The sequence below is a fragment of the Scyliorhinus canicula genome, chromosome 7, assembly GCF_902713615.1.
Source record: "Scyliorhinus canicula chromosome 7, sScyCan1.1, whole genome shotgun sequence".
NCBI lineage: Eukaryota > Metazoa > Chordata > Chondrichthyes > Carcharhiniformes > Scyliorhinidae > Scyliorhinus > Scyliorhinus canicula.
Genome location: NC_052152.1, coordinates 1,697,543 through 1,718,126, shown reverse-complemented (window position 1 = coordinate 1,718,126; position 20,584 = coordinate 1,697,543). Strand labels below are relative to the sequence as shown.

At 51.4% G+C, this 20,584-nt stretch overlaps 1 protein-coding gene across 1 annotated transcript in view; it reads right to left on the bottom strand.

Moving 5' to 3' along the window:
- Positions 1 to 20,584, bottom strand: part of rsph1 (radial spoke head component 1) — a 178,338-nt gene that overhangs the window by 34,004 nt on the left and 123,750 nt on the right. The window contains exon 6 of the mRNA XM_038801305.1: positions 4,265 to 4,336. Coding sequence (XP_038657233.1) covers positions 4,265 to 4,336 — 72 coding nt within the window. The remainder of the gene's footprint in view (positions 1 to 4,264; positions 4,337 to 20,584) is intronic.

Sequence of the window (20,584 nt, the reverse complement as noted above, 5' to 3'; positions counted from 1 at the left end):
CGATAGGGTGCTCTCGGGGGTCTGGGTCGGAGGGGGGAGGATATCGGACATATACAAAGTAATGCAGGAGGCTGAGGAGGCATCAGTAGAGGAGCTGAAAGCCAAGTGGGAGGGGGAGCTGGGAGAGCAGATAGAGGATGGGACATGGGCTGATGCCCTGGAGAGGGTTAATTCTTCCTCCTCGTGTGCGAGGCTTAGCCTCATTCAATTTAAGGTGCTACATACAGCCCATATGACGGGGACAAGGATGAGTCGGTTCTTTGGGGGTGAGGACAGATGTGTCAGGTGTTCGGGAAGTCCAGCGAACCATGTCCATATGTTTTGGGCATGTCCGGCACTGGAGGAGTTCTGGAAGGGGGTGGCAAGGACGGTGTCGAGGGTGGTGGGATCCAGGGTCAAACCAGGATGGGGACTAGCGATTTTTGGGGTTGGGGTGGAGCCGGGGGTACAGGAGGCGAGAGAGGCCGGAGTACTGGCCTTTGCGTCCCTAGTTGCGCGAAGAAGGATACTGATACAGTGGAAGGACGCGAGGCCTCCAAGCGTGGAAACTTGGATTAATGACATGGCAAGCTTTATCCAGTTGGAAAGGGTCAAATTCGCCCTGAGAGGGTCGGTACAAGGGTTCTTCAGGCGGTGGCAGCCTTTCCTCGACTTTTGGCTCAAAGATAGGGTGCAGAGGTCGCAGCAGCAGCAACCCGGGGGGGGGGGGGGGGGGAGGGGGGGGGGGGGTGGCAACAACGGGTGTGGTGGGTTATTTAAGGTTGTAATGCGGGCAAATTTGTTTGCAGTTCATGTTTGATGTTAATTGTTGCTTTGTTTGTTTTTGGGGGGGGGGAGGGGGGGAGGGACAGCGCGTGCGGGGGGTCGGGCGGGGGGGGGGATATTTGTTAAGAGGGAATATTTTGTAATAGTCTATGGTTAGGGGGGGTAAATATTTTCATGTAAAAAATCTCTTCAATAAAAATTATTTAAAAAAAAAAAAGAAGATTCTTAGGGAATTTGAGGGCTTTTCAGGGTACAAGCTCAGCCTGGGGAAGAGCGAGCTGTTCGTCGTGCACCCGGGGGATCAAGGAGGGGACTGGTAGGCTCCCACTGAAAAGGGCATGGAGGAGCTTTTGGTACCTGGAAGTCCAGGTGGCTAGGAGCTGGGGGGTCCTTCACAAACTTAACCTCACCAGGCTGGTGGAGCAAATGGAGGAGGAGTTTAAAAGATGGGACATGTTGCCGCTGTCGCTGGCGGGCAGGGTGCAGTCAGTCAAGATGACGGTGCTCCCGAGGTTTTTGTTCCTGTTCCAGTGCCTCCCCATCCTTATCCCGAAGGCCTTTTTTAGGAGGGTCAACAGGAGTATTACGGGATTTGTATGGGCGCATGGGACTCCGAGGGTGAGAAGGGTGTTTTTGGAGCGGGGCAGGGATGGGGAGGGGCTGGCGTTGCCCAACCTTTGTGGGTACTATTGGGCTGCCAACGCAGCGATGGTGCATAAGTGGGTAATGGACGGGGCAGGGGCAGCATGGAAGAGGATGGAGATGGCGTCCTGTGTGGACACGAGCCTGGAGGCGCTGGTAACGGCGCCGTTGCCGCTCCCTTCAACGAGGTATACCACGAGCCTGGTGGTGGCGGCTACCCTCAAAATCTGGGGGCAATGGAGACGGCACAGGGGGGAGGTGGAGGGCTCGATGGAGTCCCTGATACGGGGGAACCACTGGTTTGTACCAGGGAGCATCGATGGCGGGTTTCTTGGCTGGCACAGGGTAGGTATTAGGAGGTTGAGGGACCTGTTTGTAGACGGGAGGTTTGCGAGCCTGGGTGAGTTAGAGGGGAAGTTTGGGCTCCCCCCGGGGAACATGTTTAGGTACATGCAGGTTAGGGCGTTTGCCAGGCGGCAGGTGGAGGGGTTCCCTCTGCTGCCCTCATGTGGGGTACGGAACAGGGTGCTCTCGGGGGTGTGGGTTGGAGGAGGGAGGATTTTGGACGTGTACCACGTCATGCAGGAGGTAGACTAGGCCTCGGTGGAGGAACTGAAGGGTAAATGGGAAGAGGAGCTGGGTGAGGAGATTGAGGAGGGGACGTGGGCGGATGCCCTGGAGAGAGTGAATTCCTCCTCTTCCTGTGCGAGGCTTAGCCTCATACAGTTCAAGGTGCTGCATAGGGCCCACATGACCGGGACGAGGATGAGTAGGTTTTTCGGGGGCGAAGGCAGGTGTGCTAGGTGCTCGGGGAGCCCGGCGAACCATGCCCATATGTTCTGGGAATGCCCAGCGCTGGGGGAATTTTGGAAAGGGGTAGCAAGGACGGTGTCGAGGGTGGTGGGGTCCAGAGTCAAGCCAGGCTGGGGACTCGCAATTTTTGGGGTTGCAGTGGAGCCGGGAGTGCAGGAGGCGAAAGAGGCCGGTGTCCTGGCCTTTGCGTCCCTAGTAGCCCGGCGGAGGATTTTGCTTCAATGGAAGGATGCGAGGCCCCCAAGCATGGAGGCCTGGATCAATGATATGGCGGGGTTCATTAAATTGGAGAGGGTGAAATTTGCCCTGATGGGGGATCAGTGCAGGGGTTCTTTAGGCGGTGGCAGCCTTTCCTGGACTTCCTGGCAGAACGGTAGGGAAATAGGCCGACAGCAGCAGCAACCCCGGGGGGGAGGGGGGAGAAATGTGTACATGTGTTTATTAAATATGCCGGGTGCTTACCTATTTCTTCTTTTTATAGTTGCTGGGGGTTTGTTTTGGGGGTTATTGTGTTTTTTCTCTTTTTTTGGTTGTTAATACTGTTTCTTGTTGTTATTTTCTGTTTCTGATATTTTTTGAAAATCTCAATAAAAATTATTTTTTAAAAATGAGAATGCTTTGTATGACGTGAGGTGTTGTGAGCCGGGTAGATCCTGGGGGGGGCGGGGTCTCCCGGCTTTCACCGGCCACACTGCGCCATGGCACAATGTGGCGGCTGGAATATCGCGCCCGAAGTGTGGGCTAAACCGGCAAGAAGCTCCCAGGGTCCTGTGGTGAATCACCGAAGCGTAATTCACACTGTATTACTATGTCTGTAAGCTCGGCACACGAGCAGTTGTGCTGCTCTGCCACTAGGGGAGATGCACTGGGAGTGTACGGAAGTTTGTACTGGGCTCCACCCTTGGCTCCACCCACGGCTCCTCCCCCTAACCGGAAGTATAAAGGTTGATGCTGAGAGCCTGCCCGCCAGTTCATCTGGAGTTCATCTTGTCACAGGCAGGCTCTGTTGTAAGACGATTAAAAACACTGTTCACTTCTAACCACGTGTCGCGTGGATTGATGGTCTCATCAGGTCCAAAAAGTGACTCAGTGTCATTGAAAAGCGGTGGGGAACTCCCTAGAAAACCCGCCGCAAATTAACATAGAGATTTTTGGGGAGAATCACACCCTTTCTAAATCACTGGTTAGATCCCCGCTAGTGTATTTGAAAAAATTCTGAGCCTCACCATTCAAGAAAGGTGTAAAAGCCTGAGAAAGGCTATGGGGAGAGTTTATCAGAATGTTACCAGGAATGAGGGGCTGCTGATACAGGAAATAATGGAAACATTAGAACTATTCCCAATGCCAGTGGGCTAAATCACTGGCTTTGAAAGCAGACCAAGGCAGGCCAGCAGCATGGTTCAATTCCTGTACCTTCCTGAACAGGCGCCGGAATGTGGCGACTAGGGGCTTTTCGCAGTAACTTCATTGAAGCCTACTTGTGACAATAAGCGATTTTCATTTTCATTTCATTTCAATTCATTGGATTTGTTCTCAATGGTCAAGAGCATCTGACGATGCAGGCTTTCAGTTTGAAAAAGATGAGAATAAATCGGGAAAAACTCTTTGCTCTGGGGAGTGAATCAATAACCGGAGAATATGGATGGAAAATCATTGCAAAAAGCGGAGAAAAGAGAATTTTTCACTCAGAGATGTGTCAGGATTGGAATAGTTGGGCTGAAAATGTGGGAGAAGCTGATTGCGTGAATAATTTTAAAAGGCATTTGAGAATGAGCTGTCAGGATCCTGGACAGAGAGCAGGGATGTGGGACTAAACTCTTTCAAAGAAGCACAGGCCTGATGGACGGAATAGCTACTTTCTGTGTTGTAAGTTTCAACGATTCCATGAATTTCCGAATGCTTTTTCTAACACAGCCCTGGAAACACATGATACAGTCCAACTCCTTCCCCTGGCTCACATTCAGGCTCAAGCCACTGAGGTCTCCCAGCCATACTTACGTTTTCCAAGCAATTGTGTCAGCGACCTGTCTCTAATGGGATTTACCTGTTCTGTCTGAATATATTCACCATGCTGCTCACAACCAAAGTCAAAGATGTATTTCCCGGGACCTGTCGGCTGCGAAAGGAAGAAAACAAAAGTCTTAGCAGAACACTGAACAATTGAGCGTTCACCATAGTATTCACCATACCCTCTGACCTCTCCTCTCTGATACAGAACATTCTGAACTCAGCAAAGGACTCAACTTCATTGCTTTACACCCTTACCTCCGTGAATGTCGGGCTTCGCACAATGCTGAACTCTTCTTTCATTGCTTCTGTGCCCACTTCTCTGGGCAGGAGGAGCAGACCCCCCACTGTTCAATGGATCCTTTCAACTGCCTCAATATTGGAGGCAGTTGAAAGAAAAGACCCCACCTTTTGTCTCTTTACGTGCTCTTGATCTCCTCATTGTAAGCGTACAGTGTAAGGGTCATTGTACACTGTATAGTGTAAGGGTCAGTGTACACTTATAGTGTAAGGGTCATTGTACGTTGTATAGTGTAAGGGTCATTGTACACTGTATAGTGTAAGGGTCAGTGTATAGTGTAAGGGTCATTGTACACTGCATAGTGTAAGGGTCAGTGTATAGTGTAAGGGTCAGTGTACACTGTATAGTGTAAGGGTCAGTGTACACTAATAGTGTAAGGGTCATTGTACACTGTATAGTGTAAGGGTCATTGTACACTATATAGTGTAAGGGTCAGTGTATAGTGTAAGGGTCATTGTACACTGTATAGTGTAAGGGTCAGTGTATAGTGTAAGGGTCAGTGTACACTGTATAGTGTAAGGGTCAGTGTATAGTGTAAGGGTCAGTGTACACTTATAGTGTAAGGGTCATTGTACACTGTATAGTGTAAGGGTCATTGTACACTGTATAGTGTAAGGGTCATTGTACACTGTATAGTGTAAGGGTCAGTGTATAGTGTAAGGGTCAGTGTACACTGTGTAGTGTAAGGGTCATTGTACACTGTATAGTGTAAGGGTCAGTGTATACTGTATAGTGTAAGGGTCAGTGTACACTGTATAGTGTAAGGGTCAGTGTATAGTGTAAGGGTCATTGTACACTGTATAGTGTAAGGGTCAGTGTATAGTGTAAGGGTCAGTGTATAGTGTAAGGGTCAGTGTACACTTATAGTGTAAGGGTCATTGTACACTGTATAGTGTAAGGGTCATTGTACACTGTATAGTGTAAGGGTCAGTATATAGTGTAAGGGTCATTGTACACTGGATAGTGTAAGGGTCAGTGTATAGTGTATAGTGTAAGGGTCAGTGTATAGTGTAAGGGTCAGTGTACACTTATAGTGTAAGGGTCATTGTACACTGTTTAGTGTAAGTGTCAGTGTATAGTGTAAGGGTCATTGTACACTGTATAGTGTAAGGGTCAGTGTACACTGTATAGTGTAAGGGTCGGTGTATAGCGTAAGGGTCATTGTACACTGTATAGTGTAAGGGTCAGTGTATAGTGTAAGGGTCAGTGTATAGTGTAAGGGTCATTGTACACTTATAGTGTAAGGGTCATTGTACACTGTATAGTGTAAGGGTCATTGTACACTGTATAGTGTAAGGGTCAGTGTGCACTGTATAGTGCAAGTGTCAGTGTACACTGTATAGTGTAAGGGTCATTGTACACTGTATAGTGTAAGGGCCATTGTACACTGTATAGTGTAAGGGTCAGTGTACACTGTATAGTGTAAGGGTCAGTGTATAGTGTAAGGGTCAGTGTATAGTGTAAGGGTCATTGTACACTGTATAGTGTAAGGGTCAGTGTATAGTGTAAGGGTCAGTGTACACTGTATAGTGTAAGGGTCAGTGTGCACTGTATAGTGTAAGGGTCAGTGTGCACTGTTTAGTGTAAGGGTCATTGTACACTGTATAGTGTAAGGTCAGTGTGCACTGTATAGTGTAAGGGTCATTGTACACTGTATAGTGTAAGGTCAGTGTACACTGTATAGTGTAAGGGTCAGTGTACACTGTATAGTGTAAGGGTCATTGTACACTGTATAGTGTAAGGGCCATTGTACACTGTATAGTGTAAGGGTCAGTGTATAGTGTAAGGGTCATTGTACACTGTATAGTGTAAGGGTCAGTGTATAGTGTAAGGGTCAGTGTGCACTGTATAGTGTAAGGGTCAGTGTATAGTGTTAGGGTCAGTGTGCACTGTATAGTGTAAGGGTCATTGTACACTGTATAGTGTAAGGGTCATTGTACACTGTATAGTGTAAGGGTCAGTGTATAGTGTAAGGGTCAGTGTGCACTGTATAGTGTAAGGGTCAGTGTATAGTGTAAGGGTCAGTGTGCACTGTATAGTGTAAGGGTCAGTGTACACTGTATAGTGTAAGGGTCAGTGTACACTGTATAGTGTAAGGGTCATTGTACAATGTATAGTGTAAGGGCCAGTGTACACTGTATAGTGTAAGGGTCAGTGTACACTGTATAGTGTAAGGGTCATTGTATAGTGTAAGGGTCAGTGTACACTGTATAGTGTAAGGGTCAGTGTACACTGTATAGTGTAAGGGTCATTGTACACTGTAGAGTGTAAGGGTCAGTGTACACTGTATAGTGTAAGGGTCATTGTACACTGTATAGTGTAAGGGTCATTGTACACTGTATAGTGTTAGGGTCAGTGTGCACTGTATAGTGTAAGGGTCAGTGTACACTGTATAGTGTAAGGGTCAGTGTATACTGTTTAGTGTAAGGGTCATTGTACACTGTATAGTGTAAGGTCAGTGTGCACTGTATAGTGTAAGGGTCAGTGTACACTGTATATTGTAAGGGTCATTGTACACTGTAAAGTGTAAGGGTCAGTGTATAGTGTAAGGGTCAGTGTACACTGTATAGTGTAAGGGTCAGTGTATAGTGTAAGGTCAGTGTGCACTGTATAGTGTTAGGGTCAGTGTGCACTGTATAGTGCAAGGGTCATTGTACACTGTATAGTGTAAGGTCAGTGTGCACTGTTTAGTGTAAGGGTCATTGTACACTGTATAGTGTAAGGTCAGTGTGCACTGTATAGTGTAAGGGTCATTGTATACTGTATAGTGTAAGGTCAGTGTGCACTGTTTAGTGTAAGGGTCAGTGTACACTGTATAGTGTAAGGGTCATTGTACACTGTATAGTGTAAGGGTCAGTGTGCACTGTATAGTGTAAGGGTCAGTGTGCACTGTATAGTGTAAGGGTCAGTGTGCACTGTTTAGTGTAAGGGTCAGTGTGCACTGTATAGTGTAAGGGTCATTGTACACTGTATAGTGTAAGGTCAATGTGCACTGTTTAGTGTATAGTATACAGTCAGAGTAAAGGACCTGCTCTCTCTTCTCTTTCTCCAGAAAAGCCGATGAATTTCTGAAACTGCTGAGATTTGAATAAATCTCCAGTGAAAACAGAAATCTCGACCTGAAAGCCTGATTTGGAGAAATGTGTGTTAGAAACAACCATCTGAAACAAAGACTCTTATCTTTTTACTTCCATCATTATTTTTACACCTCTCTTCTCCCCTTTGTGTTTGTCTGTCTTATGTGTGTATGTACATAGAGGATGGTTGGGCGAGTTTAAGTCGGGGTTAGGAATTAGATATTAGTTAATCTGTAGTATTTGTTACTATTTAATTATATTTAATTATAGTTTCTGTTATGGATAAAATTAATTGTGTTTAAATATACAAACCTGGTGAGTGTAATCATTGGACAGCTGAAGATCAAAGACTTTAGGCGTTTTTCTAAGAATTGTTTATTAATTTTGATTGTGTTGCGACTACCGGTTATGTGGGGCTGGAGTTTACTGCACACCAGCCCAGGGGTCGTGCACGGTCAGTTCCAGCCCCACCCTGGGCTAGTGCACGGTCAATTCCAGCCCCACCCTGGGCTAGTGCACGGTTAATTCCAGCCCCACCCTGGGCTAGTGCACGGTTAATTCCAGCCCCACCCTGGGCTAGTGCACAGTCAATTCCAGCCCCACCCTGGGCTAGTGCACGGTCAATTCCAGCCCCACCCTGGGCTAGTGCACGGTTAATTCCAGCCCCACCCTGGGCTAGTGCACAGTCAATTCCAGCCCCACCCTGGGCTAGTGCACGGTCAGCTCCAGCCCCACCCTGGGCTAGTGTACGGTCAGCTCCAGCCCCACCCTGGGCTAGTGCATGGTCAATTCCAGCCCCACCCTGGGCTAGTGCACGGTCAATTCCAGCCCCCACCCTGGGCTAGTGCACGGTCAATTCCAGCCCCACCCTGGGCTAGTGCACGGTCAATTCCAGCCCCACCCTGGGCTAGTGCACGGTCAATTCCAGCCCCCACCCTGGGCTAGTGCACGGTCAGTTCCAGCTCCAGCCCCACCCTGGGCTAGTGCACGGTCAATTCCAGCCCCACCCTGGGCTAGTGCACGGTCAGTTCCAGCCCCACCCTGGGCTAGTGCACGGTCAGCTCCAGCTCCAGCCCCACCCTGGGCTAGTGCACGGTCAGTTCCAGCCCCACCCTGGGCTAGTGCACGGTCAGCTCCAGCTCCAGCCCCACCCTGGGCTAGTGCACGGTCAGTTCCAGCCCCACCCTGGGCTAGTGCAGGGTCAGCTCCAGCCCCACCCTGGGCTAGTGCATGGTCAGCTCCAGCCCCACCCTGGGCTAGTGCAGGGTCAGTTCCATGGATCCTTTCAATGGATCCTTTCAACTGCCTCCAATATTCTTCCTTTAAAGAATATTGGAGGCAGTTGAAAGAAAAGACCCCACCTTTTGTCTCTTTACGTGCTCTTGATCTCCTCATTGTAAGCGTACAGTGTAAGGGTCATTGTACACTGTATAGTGTAAGGGTCAGTGTACACTTATAGTGTAAGGGTCATTGTACATTGTATAGTGTAAGGGTCATTGTACACTGTATAGTGTAAGGGTCAGTGTATAGTGTAAGGGTCATTGTACACTGCATAGTGTAAGGGTCAGTGTATAGTGTAAGGGTCAGTGTACACTGTATAGTGTAAGGGTCAGTGTATAGTGTAAGGGTCAGTGTACACTTATAGTGTAAGGGTCATTGTACACTGTATAGTGTAAGGGTCATTGTACACTGTATAGTGTAAGGGTCAGTGTATAGTGTAAGGGTCATTGTACACTGTATAGTGTAAGGGTCAGTGTATAGTGTAAGGGTCAGTGTACACTGTATAGTGTAAGGGTCAGTGTATAGTGTAAGGGCCAGTGTACACTTATAGTGTAAGGGTCATTGTACACTGTATAGTGTAAGGGTCATTGTACACTGTATAGTGTAAGGGTCATTGTACACTGTATAGTGTAAGGGTCAGTGTATAGTGTAAGGGTCAGTGTACACTGTGTAGTGTAAGGGTCATTGTACACTGTATAGTGTAAGGGTCAGTGTATACTGTATAGTGTAAGGGTCAGTGTACACTGTATAGTGTAAGGGTCAGTGTATAGTGTAAGGGGCATTGTACACTGTATAGTGTAAGGGTCAGTGTATAGTGTATAGTGTAAGGGTCAGTGTATAGTGTAAGGGCTAGTGCACGGTCAATTCCAGCCCCACCCTGGGCTAGTGCACAGTCAATTCCAGCCCCACCCTGGGCTAGTGCACGGTCAGCTCCAGCTCCAGCCCCACCCTGGGCTAGTGCACGGTCAGTTCCAGCCCCACCCTGGGCTAGTGCAGGGTCAGCTCCAGCCCCACCCTGGGCTAGTGCACGGTCAGCTCCAGCCCCACCCTGGGCTAGTGCAGGGTCAGTTCCAGCCCCACCCTGGGCTAGTGCACGGTCAGCTCCAGCTCCAGCCCCACCCTGGGCTAGTGCACGGTCAGTTCCAGCCCCACCCTGGGCTAGTGCAGGGTCAGCTGCAGTACCACCCTGGGCTAGTGCACGGTTAATTCCAGCCCCACCCTGGGCTAGTGCACAGTCAATTCCAGCCCCACCCTGGGCTAGTGCAGGGTCAGCTCCAGCCCCACCCTGGGCTAGTGCACGGTTAATTCCAGCCCCACCCTGGGCTAGTGCACGGTCAATTCCAGCCCCACCCTGGGCTAGTGCACGGTCAATTCCAGCCCCACCCTGGGCTAGTGCACGGTCAATTCCAGCCCCACCCTGGGCTAGTGCACGGTCAGTTCCAGCCCCACCCTGGGCTAGTGCAGGGTCAGTTCCAGCCCCACCCTGGGCTAGTGCACGGTCAATTCCAGCCCCACCCTGGGCTAGTGCACGGTCAGTTCCAGCCCCACCCTGGGGTAGTGCAGGGTCAGCTCCAGCCCCACCCTGGGCTAGTGCACGGTTAATTCCAGCCCCACCCTGGGCTAGTGCACAGTCAATTCCAGCCCCACCCTGGGCTAGTGCACGGTCAGTTCCAGCCCCACCCTGGGCTAGTGCACGGTCAGCTCCAGCCCCACCCTGGGCTAGTGCACGGTCAATTCCAGCCCCACCCTGGGCTAGTGCACAGTCAATTCCAGCCCCACCCTGGGCTAGTGCACGGTCAGTTCCAGCCCCACTTGACCCACAGTCACAACACAAGTGAATTCATCAAAAATACCCAAAGTCTTTGACCCTTGGCTGCCAATAATCACAGTCACCAGGTTTGTACGTTTAAACACAATTACTGTTTATTTATAAGAACAACTATGGTGAAATAGTCAGCAAATACAACTGGTTAACTAGTATCTAATTCCTAATTCACCACTTTAAGTTGCCTCCTACACACACACACACAGGACAGACAAACACAGAAGGGAAGAAAGTGGTAAAAGAAGTGAAAGAAAAAAAGTCTTTGTTTCAGAAGGGTGTTTCCAGCACCTTACTCCTCTTTAAACTTCGCTTTCAGTAGGTTTTCTTGTAGTTTCCTTCAGGTCTCTGTAGTTTCAGGAATACAGCACTCACAGACCTTCTGGAGGAAACACAGAGGGGGGAGAGAGAGTCCTTGTCTCTCTGTTTCTAGGAATCAAACTGGGCTCCTTGGGACACTGATTATCATTCCTCTGAGATACGATCCAATTAGCACCGGTTACTGGGCAGAGTACGGCCTTTCGGCTAATTCACTGACCACCGGCCAATCAATCAAACTGCGACCCAGCCCATCTCTCTCTCTGGTGCGGACAAGTCTGAAGCTCCTGTTCAAACCAGCAGAGACCAGCAGGTTGTTCTCTCCTGTAACTGCTGAACTCCACATTCTCTCTGCTGCTTGCCTTAAAGACACATGTCCATTAATCATCCATGGATCAAAAATAATTATAGTAAAAAAGAAAGGGGAAATAAGGGAATAAACAGGAAGAACCCTGACACTATTCCCTTCCCAAAATCCACAAAGAGGAATGCGCAAGTCGACCCTTCATATCAGCCTATTCCTGCCCCATTGAACTCATGCCTTCCTATCCTGACTCTGTCCATTTTCCTCTTGTTTAGTCTTTTCCCACCGACATTCGTGATTTCTCTGATGCCCTATGTCACGTTCAAAATGTCCAGTTTCCTGGCCTTAACCACCTCCTCTTCACGATGGACATCCGATCCCTCGACACCTTCATCCCCCATCAGGTTAGTCTGAGGGCTCTCCGCTTTTTACTCGAAGAGAGGTACGAACAATTCCCATCAACCACCACTCTCCTCTACCAAGCTGAACGTGTTTTGCCACTAAATGATTTCTCACTTCTTGCAAATTAAAAGTGAGGCTACGTGGTCCCACATGGGTCCCAGTTATATCAATCTTTTTGTGGTTAGATTTTTTCTTTTTTTTAAATCTTTTTATTGGCCATTCCCACATTTATAAACAGTTGTATATATACACATCACATTTTTCTCGCTCACGCTAATGTCCTTTATTATACAGAGAGGTTTAGTTTGCCCTTCTTTTAACTGACCCTACGTGCATTTCGTTGCCCTCTGGATCGGTCTATGGTCAGGGCCGGCTCAAGGCACCGGCAACTCGGGCAGTCGCCCGGGGCGCCATGTGCTAGGGGGCGCCAGAGACTCGGGTCCCGCGCATGCGCAGTTGGGCAGGTGCCAACCAGCGCATGCGCGGTGGCTGACCTCCCTCAGGGCGGCCGACCTCCCTCAGGGCGGCCGACCTCCCTCAAGGCGGCCCCCCCCCTCGGTCCGCCACCCCCCCCTCGGTCCGCCCCCCCCCGGCTCGGTCCGCCTCCCCCGCTCGGTCCGCCCCCCCCCCGCTCGGTCCGCTCCCCCCACCCCCCCCGCTCGGTCCGCTCCCCCCCGCCCCCCGCTCGGTCCACTCCCCCCGCCCCCCCCTCGGTCCGCCCCCCCGCCCCCCCCCCGGTCCGCCCCCCCTCGGGTCCGCCCCCCCGCCCCCCCCTCGGGTCCGCCCCCCCCGCCCCCCTCAGGCCCGCCCCCCCCCCCGGCCCCCCCCCCCCCCCCCACCCCCGCCCCCCCCCCCCCCCCCCCCCCCCCCCCCAAGGGCGCCGAAGTTCAGCTTGCCCGGCGCGCCAGCAACCCTAAGGCCGGCACTGTCTATGGTTCCTCCCCCTTCCCCGTTGTGCCCCCCCCCCCCCCCCCCCCGGGCTTCGGCTGTATTTTTGTATTATTTTACAGACAGAATCCTTTGAATGTGGAGGCTGGTGGGGTGAAAAGTGAGAACAAGGGGTTTCAGTCCTGGTTCAGGGAGAACCCCCCCCATCTCTCGTAGTTTTCCCACCTGCCTTCCGCCTCCCCTCTCCCCCCTCACACCCGGGATGCGCAGTCTTTTGGTACCTCATCTATCTTGGCGTTTTAAAAAAAAATCTTATTAGGTTGCTCCTCGCTGCTGGCCTTGAACAGGTTTTGGAAAAGACCGACAAACTGCCCCAAGTATCCAGGAAGCCATCCTCTGACCCTCGGATGGTGAACTTAATCTTCTCCAGGAGGAGAAATTCCGAGAGGTCAGTGAGCCAGTCTGCAGCTGTGGGTGGTGCTGCCGATCGCCAGCTGAGCAGGATTCTCCGGCGTGCGATTAGGGAAGCGAAAGTGAGGGCGCCGGCCCCCTTCCCCATGTGTAGCTCTGGGTGTGGTTGGCCTGGACCCCTCTGGCACCGCTCACATTTGTCCTCCACCTCCGGGAAGAACCTGCTCATTCGGGTTCTGGTCAGGTGCGCTCTGTGCACCACTTTGAGCTGCATTAGGCTGAGCCTTGCGCAGGAGGAGGTGGAGTTTACCCTGCTCAGTGCTTCGCTCCAGAGTCCCCATCCTACCTCTGTCCCCAGTTCGTCCTCCCATTTTTGTCTAGTCGTCCCAGTGGAGTCTGGGTTCGGTCCAGTAGCTGTCCGTATATTTTCCCACATAGCCCCCCTTCTCGCTGCTTGTGCCTATCAAGTCCTCTAGTAGTGTGGTTCCTGGGGCCCCGGGGTACCCTACTGTCTCTTAGCGGAGGAATTGTTTTATTTGGAGGTGTCTCATTTCCTGTCCTTTTGCTAGTTTCCATTTCCAGTTCGTCTAGTGTCGCCAGTCTGCGCCCTACGTAGAAGTCCCCGACCGTCAGTGTGCCCCTGTCCCACTCCACCTTTTGAAGGTGGTATCTGGCATGGCTGGGAATATCTGTGATTGCCGGAAATGGGAGCCATGGGGGACATTTTGGTTATCCCGAAGAGCTGTCTCAACTGGGTCCACGTGTCAGCGTGGCCGCTGCCACTGGGCTGGTTGTGTACCTTGTTGAGGAGGATGGGAGTGCTGCTGTGGCCAGGGCCTGGAGGGTTGTTCCTTTACAGGATGCCTCCTCCATTTATACCCAATCTGTGTCGGGTTCTTGTCCCCATCCCCTCACTCTTTCTGCCGTTGCTGCCCAGTGGTAGTATTGTAGGTTCGGTAGAGCCAGGCCCCCCTCTGATTCCCTCTTTGCAGTGTCGGTTTGGGAATTCTCGGGTTCTTCTTACCGCTCCCTGCACCCTACCCTCCCCCCCCCCCCCCCCCCCCCCCCCCCCCCACCCCCCACCCCCCCCCACACAAACGCCATGATTAGCCTGTCTATGTTTTGGAAAAAGGCTTGGGGATGAAGATCGGGATGAATCTAAACAGGAAGAGGAACCTTGGCAGTACGTTCATCTTGATCGTCAGCACTCTTCCCGCCAGGGAGAGTGGGAGTGAGCCCCACCTTTGAAGATCTCTTACTTCCTCCACCAGGCTGGTCAGGTTCCACTTGTGGATCTGTGTCCAGTCTCTGGTTATCTGGATCCCCAGGTAACAGAATCTGTTTTGGGCCGTTTTGAACGGGAGCCCCTTCAGCTCTCTCCCTCCCCCTTTTGGGTTCACTGGGAATGCCTCACTTTTGCCCAGGTTAAGTTTGTAGCCCGAGAAGGTTCCAAACTCTTTCAGTGTTTGCAGTATTGCCTTCAGTCCCTCCTGTGGCTTCGAGACATAGAGGAGAAGGTCATCTGCATAGAGTGAAACTCTGTGCTCTCTGTCTCCTCTCCGGATTCCCTTCCAGCTTTTCGCGTCCCTCAGGGCTATCGCCAGGGGTTCAATCGCTAGCGAACAAGAGTGGGGACAGGAGGCAGCCCTGTCTTGTTCCTCTCTGTAGCTGGAAGTATTCAGAGCTGGTGGTGTTAGTTCTGACGCTCGCTTTGGGAGCGTTGTACAGGAATCTCACCCACACTCCTAGCGCAAACCGTTCCGGTACCTCGAGGAGGTAGAACATAGAACATAGAACGATACAGCGCAGTACAGGCCCTTCGGCCCTCGATGTTGCACCGACATGGAAAAAATCTAAAGGCCATCTAACCTACACTATGCCCTTATCATCCATATGCTTATCCAATAAATTTTTAAATGCCCTCAATGTTGGCGTGTTCACTACTGTTGCAGGTAGGGCATTCCACGGCCTCACCACTCTTTGCGTAAAAAACCCACCTCTGACCTCTGTCCTATATCTATTACCCCTCAATTTAAGGCTATGTCCCCTCGTGCTAGCCACCTCCATCCGCGGGAGAAGGCTCTCGCTGTCCACCCTATCTAACCCTCTGATCATTTTGTATGCCTCTATTAAGTCACCTCTTAACCTTCTTCTCTCTAACGAAAACAACCTCAAGTCCATCAGCCTTTCCTCATAAGATTTTCCCTCCATACCAGGCAACATCCTGGTAAATCTCCTCTGCACCCGTTCCAAAGCTTCCACGTCCTTCCTATAATGAGGCGACCAGAACTGTACGCAATACTCCAAATGCGGCCGTACTAGAGTTTTGTACAACTGCAACATGACCTCATGGCTCCGGAACTCAATCCCTCTACCAATAAAGGCCAACACACCATAGGCCTTCTTCACAACCCTATCAACCTGGGTGGCAACTTTCAGGGATCTATGTACATGGACACCGAGATCCCTCTGCTCATCCACACTACCAAGAATTTTACCATTAGCCAAATATTCCGCATTCCTGTTATTCTTTCCAAAGTGAATCACCTCACACTTCTCCACATTAAACTCCATTTGCCACCTCTCAGCCCAGCTCTGCAGCTTATCTATGTCCCTCTGTAACCTGCAACATCCTTCCGCACTGTCTACAACTCCACCGACTTTAGTGTCGTCTGCAAATTTACTCACCCATCCTTCTGCGCCCTCCTCTAGGTCATTTATAAAAATGACAAACAGCAACGGCCCCAGAACAGATCCTTGTGGTACGCCACTCGTAACTGAACTCCATTCTGAACATTTCCCATCAACTACCACTCTCTGTCTTCTTTCAACTAGCCAATTTCTGATCCACATCTCTAAATCACCCTCAATCCCCAGCCTCCGTATTTTCTCCAATAGCCGACCGTGGGGAACCTTATCAAACGCTTTACTGAAATCCATATACACCACATCAACTGCTCTACCCTCGTCTACCTGTTCAGTCACCTTCTCAAAGAACTCGATAAGGTTTGTGAGGCATGACCTACCCTTCACAAAACCATGCTGACTGTCCCTAATCATATTATTCCTATCTAGATGATTATAAATCGTATCTCTTATAATCCTCTCCAAGACTTTACCCACCACAGACGTTAGGCTCATCGGCCTATAGTTACCGGGGTTATCTCTACTCCCCTTCTTGAACAAAGGGACCACATTTGCTATCCTCCAGTCCTCTGGCACTATTCCTGTAGCCAATGATGACCTAAAAATCAAAGCCAAAGGCTCAGCAATCTCTTCCCTGGCTTCCCAGAGAATCCTAGGATAAATCCCATCCGGCCCCGGGGACTTATCTATTTTCACCTTGTTCAGAATTGCCAACACTTCTTCCCTACGCACCTCAATGCCATCTATTCTAATAGCCTGGGTCTCAGCATTCTCCTCCACAATATTATCTTTTTCTTGAGTGAATACTGATGAAAAGTATTCAATTAGTATCTCGCTTATCTCCTCAGCCTCCACACACAACTTCCCGCCATTGTCCTTGACTGGCCCTACTCTTACCCTAGTCATTCTTTTATTCCTGACATACCTATAGAAAGCTTTTGGGTTTTCCTTGATCCTACCTGCCAAAGACTTCTCATGTCCCCTCCTTGCTCGTCTCAGCTCTCTCTTTAGATCCTTCCTCACTTCCTTGTAACTATCAAGCGCCCCAACTGAAACTTCACGCCTCATCTTCACATAGGCCTCCTTCTTCCTCTTAACAAGAGATTCCACTTCTTTGGTAAACCACGGTTCCCTCGCTCGACCCCTTCCTCCCTGCCTGACTGGTACGTACTTATCAAGAACATGCAATAGCTGTTCCTTGAACAAGCTCCACATATCCAGTGTGCCCAACCCTTGCAGCCTACTTCTCCAACCAACACATCCTAAGTCATGTCTAATGGCATCATAATTGCCCTTCCCCCAGCTATAACTCTTGCCCTGCGGGGTATACTTATCCCTTTCCATCACTAACGTAAAGGTCACCGAATTGTGGTCACTGTTTCCAAAGTGCTCACCTACCTCCAGATCTAACACCTGGCCTGGTTCATTACCCAAAACCAAATCCAATGTGGCCTCGCCTCTTGTTGGCCTGTCAACATATTGTGTCAGGAAACCCTCCTGCACACATTGTACAAAGAATGACCCATCTAATGTACTCGAACTATATCTTTTCCAGTCAATATTTGGAAAGTTAAAGTCTCCCATAACAACTACCCTGTTACTTTCGCTCTTTTCCAGAATCATCTTCGCCATCCTTTCCTCTACATCCCTAGAACTATTAGGTGGCCTATAGAAAACTCCCAACAGGGTGACCTCTCCTTTCCTGTTTCTAACCTCAGCCCATACTACCTCAGAAGAAGAGTCCCCATCTAGCATCCTTTCCGCCACCGTAATACTGTCCTTGACTAGCAGCGCCACACCTCCCCCTCTTTTGCCCCCTTCTCTGAGCTTACTAAAACACGTAAACCCCGGAACCTGCAACAACCATTCCTGTCCCTGCTCTATCCATGTCTCTGAAATGGCCACAACATCGAAGTCCCAGGTACCAACCCATGCTGCCAGTTCCCCTACCTTATTTCGTATACTCCTGGCATTGAAGTAGACACACTTCAAACCACCTACCTGAACACTGGCACCCTCCTGCGAAGTCAAATCTGTGCTCCTGAACTCTATACTCTCAATCTCCCGTACCCCAAAACTACAATCCAGGTTCCCATGCCCCTGCTGAATTAGTTTAAACCCCCCCAAAGAGCACTAACAAATCTCCCCCCCAGGATATTGGTGCCCCTCAGGTTCAGATGTAGACCATCCTGTCTATAGAGGTCCCACCTTCCCCAGAAAGAGCCCCAGTTATCCAGAAATCTGAATCCCTCCCGCCTGCACCATCCCTGTAGCCACGTGTTTAATTGCTCTCTCTCCCTATTCCTCATCTCACTATCACGTGGCACGGGCAACAACCCAGAGATAACAACCCTGTTTGTTCTCGCTCTGAGCTTCCATTCGACTCTGTCAAAGGCCTTTTCTGCGTCTAGGGAGACACTCACCTCTGGTTATTATGTTCAGCAGCCGCCTGATGTTCGTTGTGAGCTGCCGACCCTTGACAAAGCCCGTTTGGTCCTCTGCGACCACCTCCAGTACGCAGACCTCCAGCTTTTTGGCCAGGACCTTTGTGAGTATTTTCGCATCCTCATTCAGCAGTGAAATGGGTCTGTATGATCCACATTCCATCAGGTCTTTATCTATTTTGGGTATCAGTGAGATTGTGGCCTGCGCTAGCGTTGGGGGCAGGGTGCCCCCTGCCAGCGAGTCCGTGAACAGGGATCAGTGTTGGGGACAGGGATCAGTGTTGGGGACAGGGATCAGTGTTTGGGGACAGGGATCAGTGATGGGGACAGGGATCAGTGTTGGGGACAGGGATCAGTGTTTGGGGACAGGGATCAGTGATGGGGACAGGGATCAGTGTTGGGGACAGGGATCAGTGTTGGGGACAGGGATCAGTGTTGGGGACCCGCAGGGATCAGTGTTGGGGACAGGGATCAGTGTTGGGGTCCCGCAGGGATCAGTGTTGGGGACAGGGATCAGTGTTGGGGTCCCACAGGGATCAGTGTTGGTGTCCCGCAGGGATCAGTGTTGGGGTCCCGCAGGGATCAGTGTTGGGGTCCCACAGGGATTAGTGATGGGGACCCACAGGGATCAGTGTTGGGGTCCCACAGGGATCAGTGTTGGGGTCCCACAGGGATCAGTGTTGGGGTCCCACAGGGATCAGTGATGGGGACCCACAGGGATCAGTGTTGGGGTCCCACAGGGATCAGTGTTGGGGTCCCACAGGGATCAGTGTTGGGGTCCCGCAGGGATCAGTGTTGGGGTCCCACAGGGATCAGTGTTTGGGTATCAGTGAGATTGTGGCCTGTGTTAGCGTTGGGGGCAGGGTGCCCCCTGCCAGCGAGTCCGTGAACAGGGATCAGTGTTGGGGACAGGGATCAGTGTTTGGGGACAGGGATCAGTGTTGGGGACAGGGATCAGTGTTTGGGGACAGGGATCAGTGATGGGGACAGGGATCAGTGTTGGGGACAGGGATCAGTGTTTGGGGACAGGGATCAGTGTTGGGGACAGGGATCAGTGTTTGGGGACAGGGATCAGTGATGGGGACAGGGATCAGTGTTGGGGACAGGGATCAGTGTTTGGGGACAGGGATCAGTGTTGGGGACAGGGATCAGTGTTTGGGGACAGGGATCAGTGATGGGGACAGGGATCAGTGTTGGGGTCCCACAGGGATCAGTGTTGGGGTCCCGCGGGGATCAGTGTTGGGGTCCCACAGGGATCAGTGATGGGGACAGGGATCAGTGTTGGGGTCCCACAGGGATCAGTGATGGGGACAGGGATCAGTGTTTGGGGACAGGGATCAGTGATGGGGACAGGGATCAGTGTTGGGGTCCCACAGGGATCAGTGTTGGGGTCCCACAGGGATCAGTGATGGGGACAGGGATCAGTGTTGGGGTCCCACAGGGATCAGTGATGGGGACAGGGATCAGTGTTTGGGGACAGGGATCAGTGATGGGGACAGGGATCAGTGTTGGGGTCCCACAGGGATCAGTGATGGGGACAGGGATCAGTGTTTGGGTATCAGTGAGATTGTGGCCTGTGCTAGCGTGGGGGGCAGGGTGCCCCCTGCCAGCGAGTCCGTGAACAGGGATCAGTGTTGGGGACAGGGATCAGTGTTGGGGTCCCACAAGGATCAGTGTTGGGGTCCCACCGGGATCAGTGTTGGGGACAGGGATCAGTGTTGGGGTCCCACAAGGACCAGTGTTGGGGTCCCACAGGGATCAATGTTGGGGACAGGGATCAGTGTTGGGGTCCCACAGGGATCAGTGTTGGGGTCCCACAGGGATCAGTGTTGGGGACAGGGATCAGTGTTGGGGTCCCACAGGGATCAGTGTTGGGGACAGGGATCAGTGTTGGGGTCCCGCAGGGATCAGTGTTGGGGTCCCGCAGGGATCAGTGTTGGGGACAGGGATCAGTGTTGGGGACAGGGATCAGTGTTGGGGACAGGGATCAGTGTTGGGGTCCCACAGGGATCAGTGATGGGGACAGGGATCAGTGTTGGGGTCCCACAGGGATCAGTGATGGGGACAGGGATCAGTGTTTGGGTATCAGTGAGATTGTGGCCTGTGCTAGCGTGGGGGGCAGGGTGCCCCCTGCCAGCGAGTCCGTGAACAGGGATCAGTGTTGGGGACAGGGATCAGTGTTGGGGACAGGGATCAGTGTTGGGGACAGGGATCAGTGTTGGGGACAGGGATCAGTGTTGGGGTCCCGCAGGGATCAGTGTTGGGGACAGGGATCAGTGTTGGGGTCCCGCAGGGATCAGTGTTGGGGACAGGGATCAGTGTTGGGGACAGGGATCAGTGTTGGGGTCCCACAGGGATCAGTGTTGGGGTCCCACAGGGATCAGTGTTGGGGACAGGGATCAGTGTTGGGGTCCCACAGGGATCAGTGTTGGGGACAGGGATCAGTGTTGGGGGTCCCGCAGG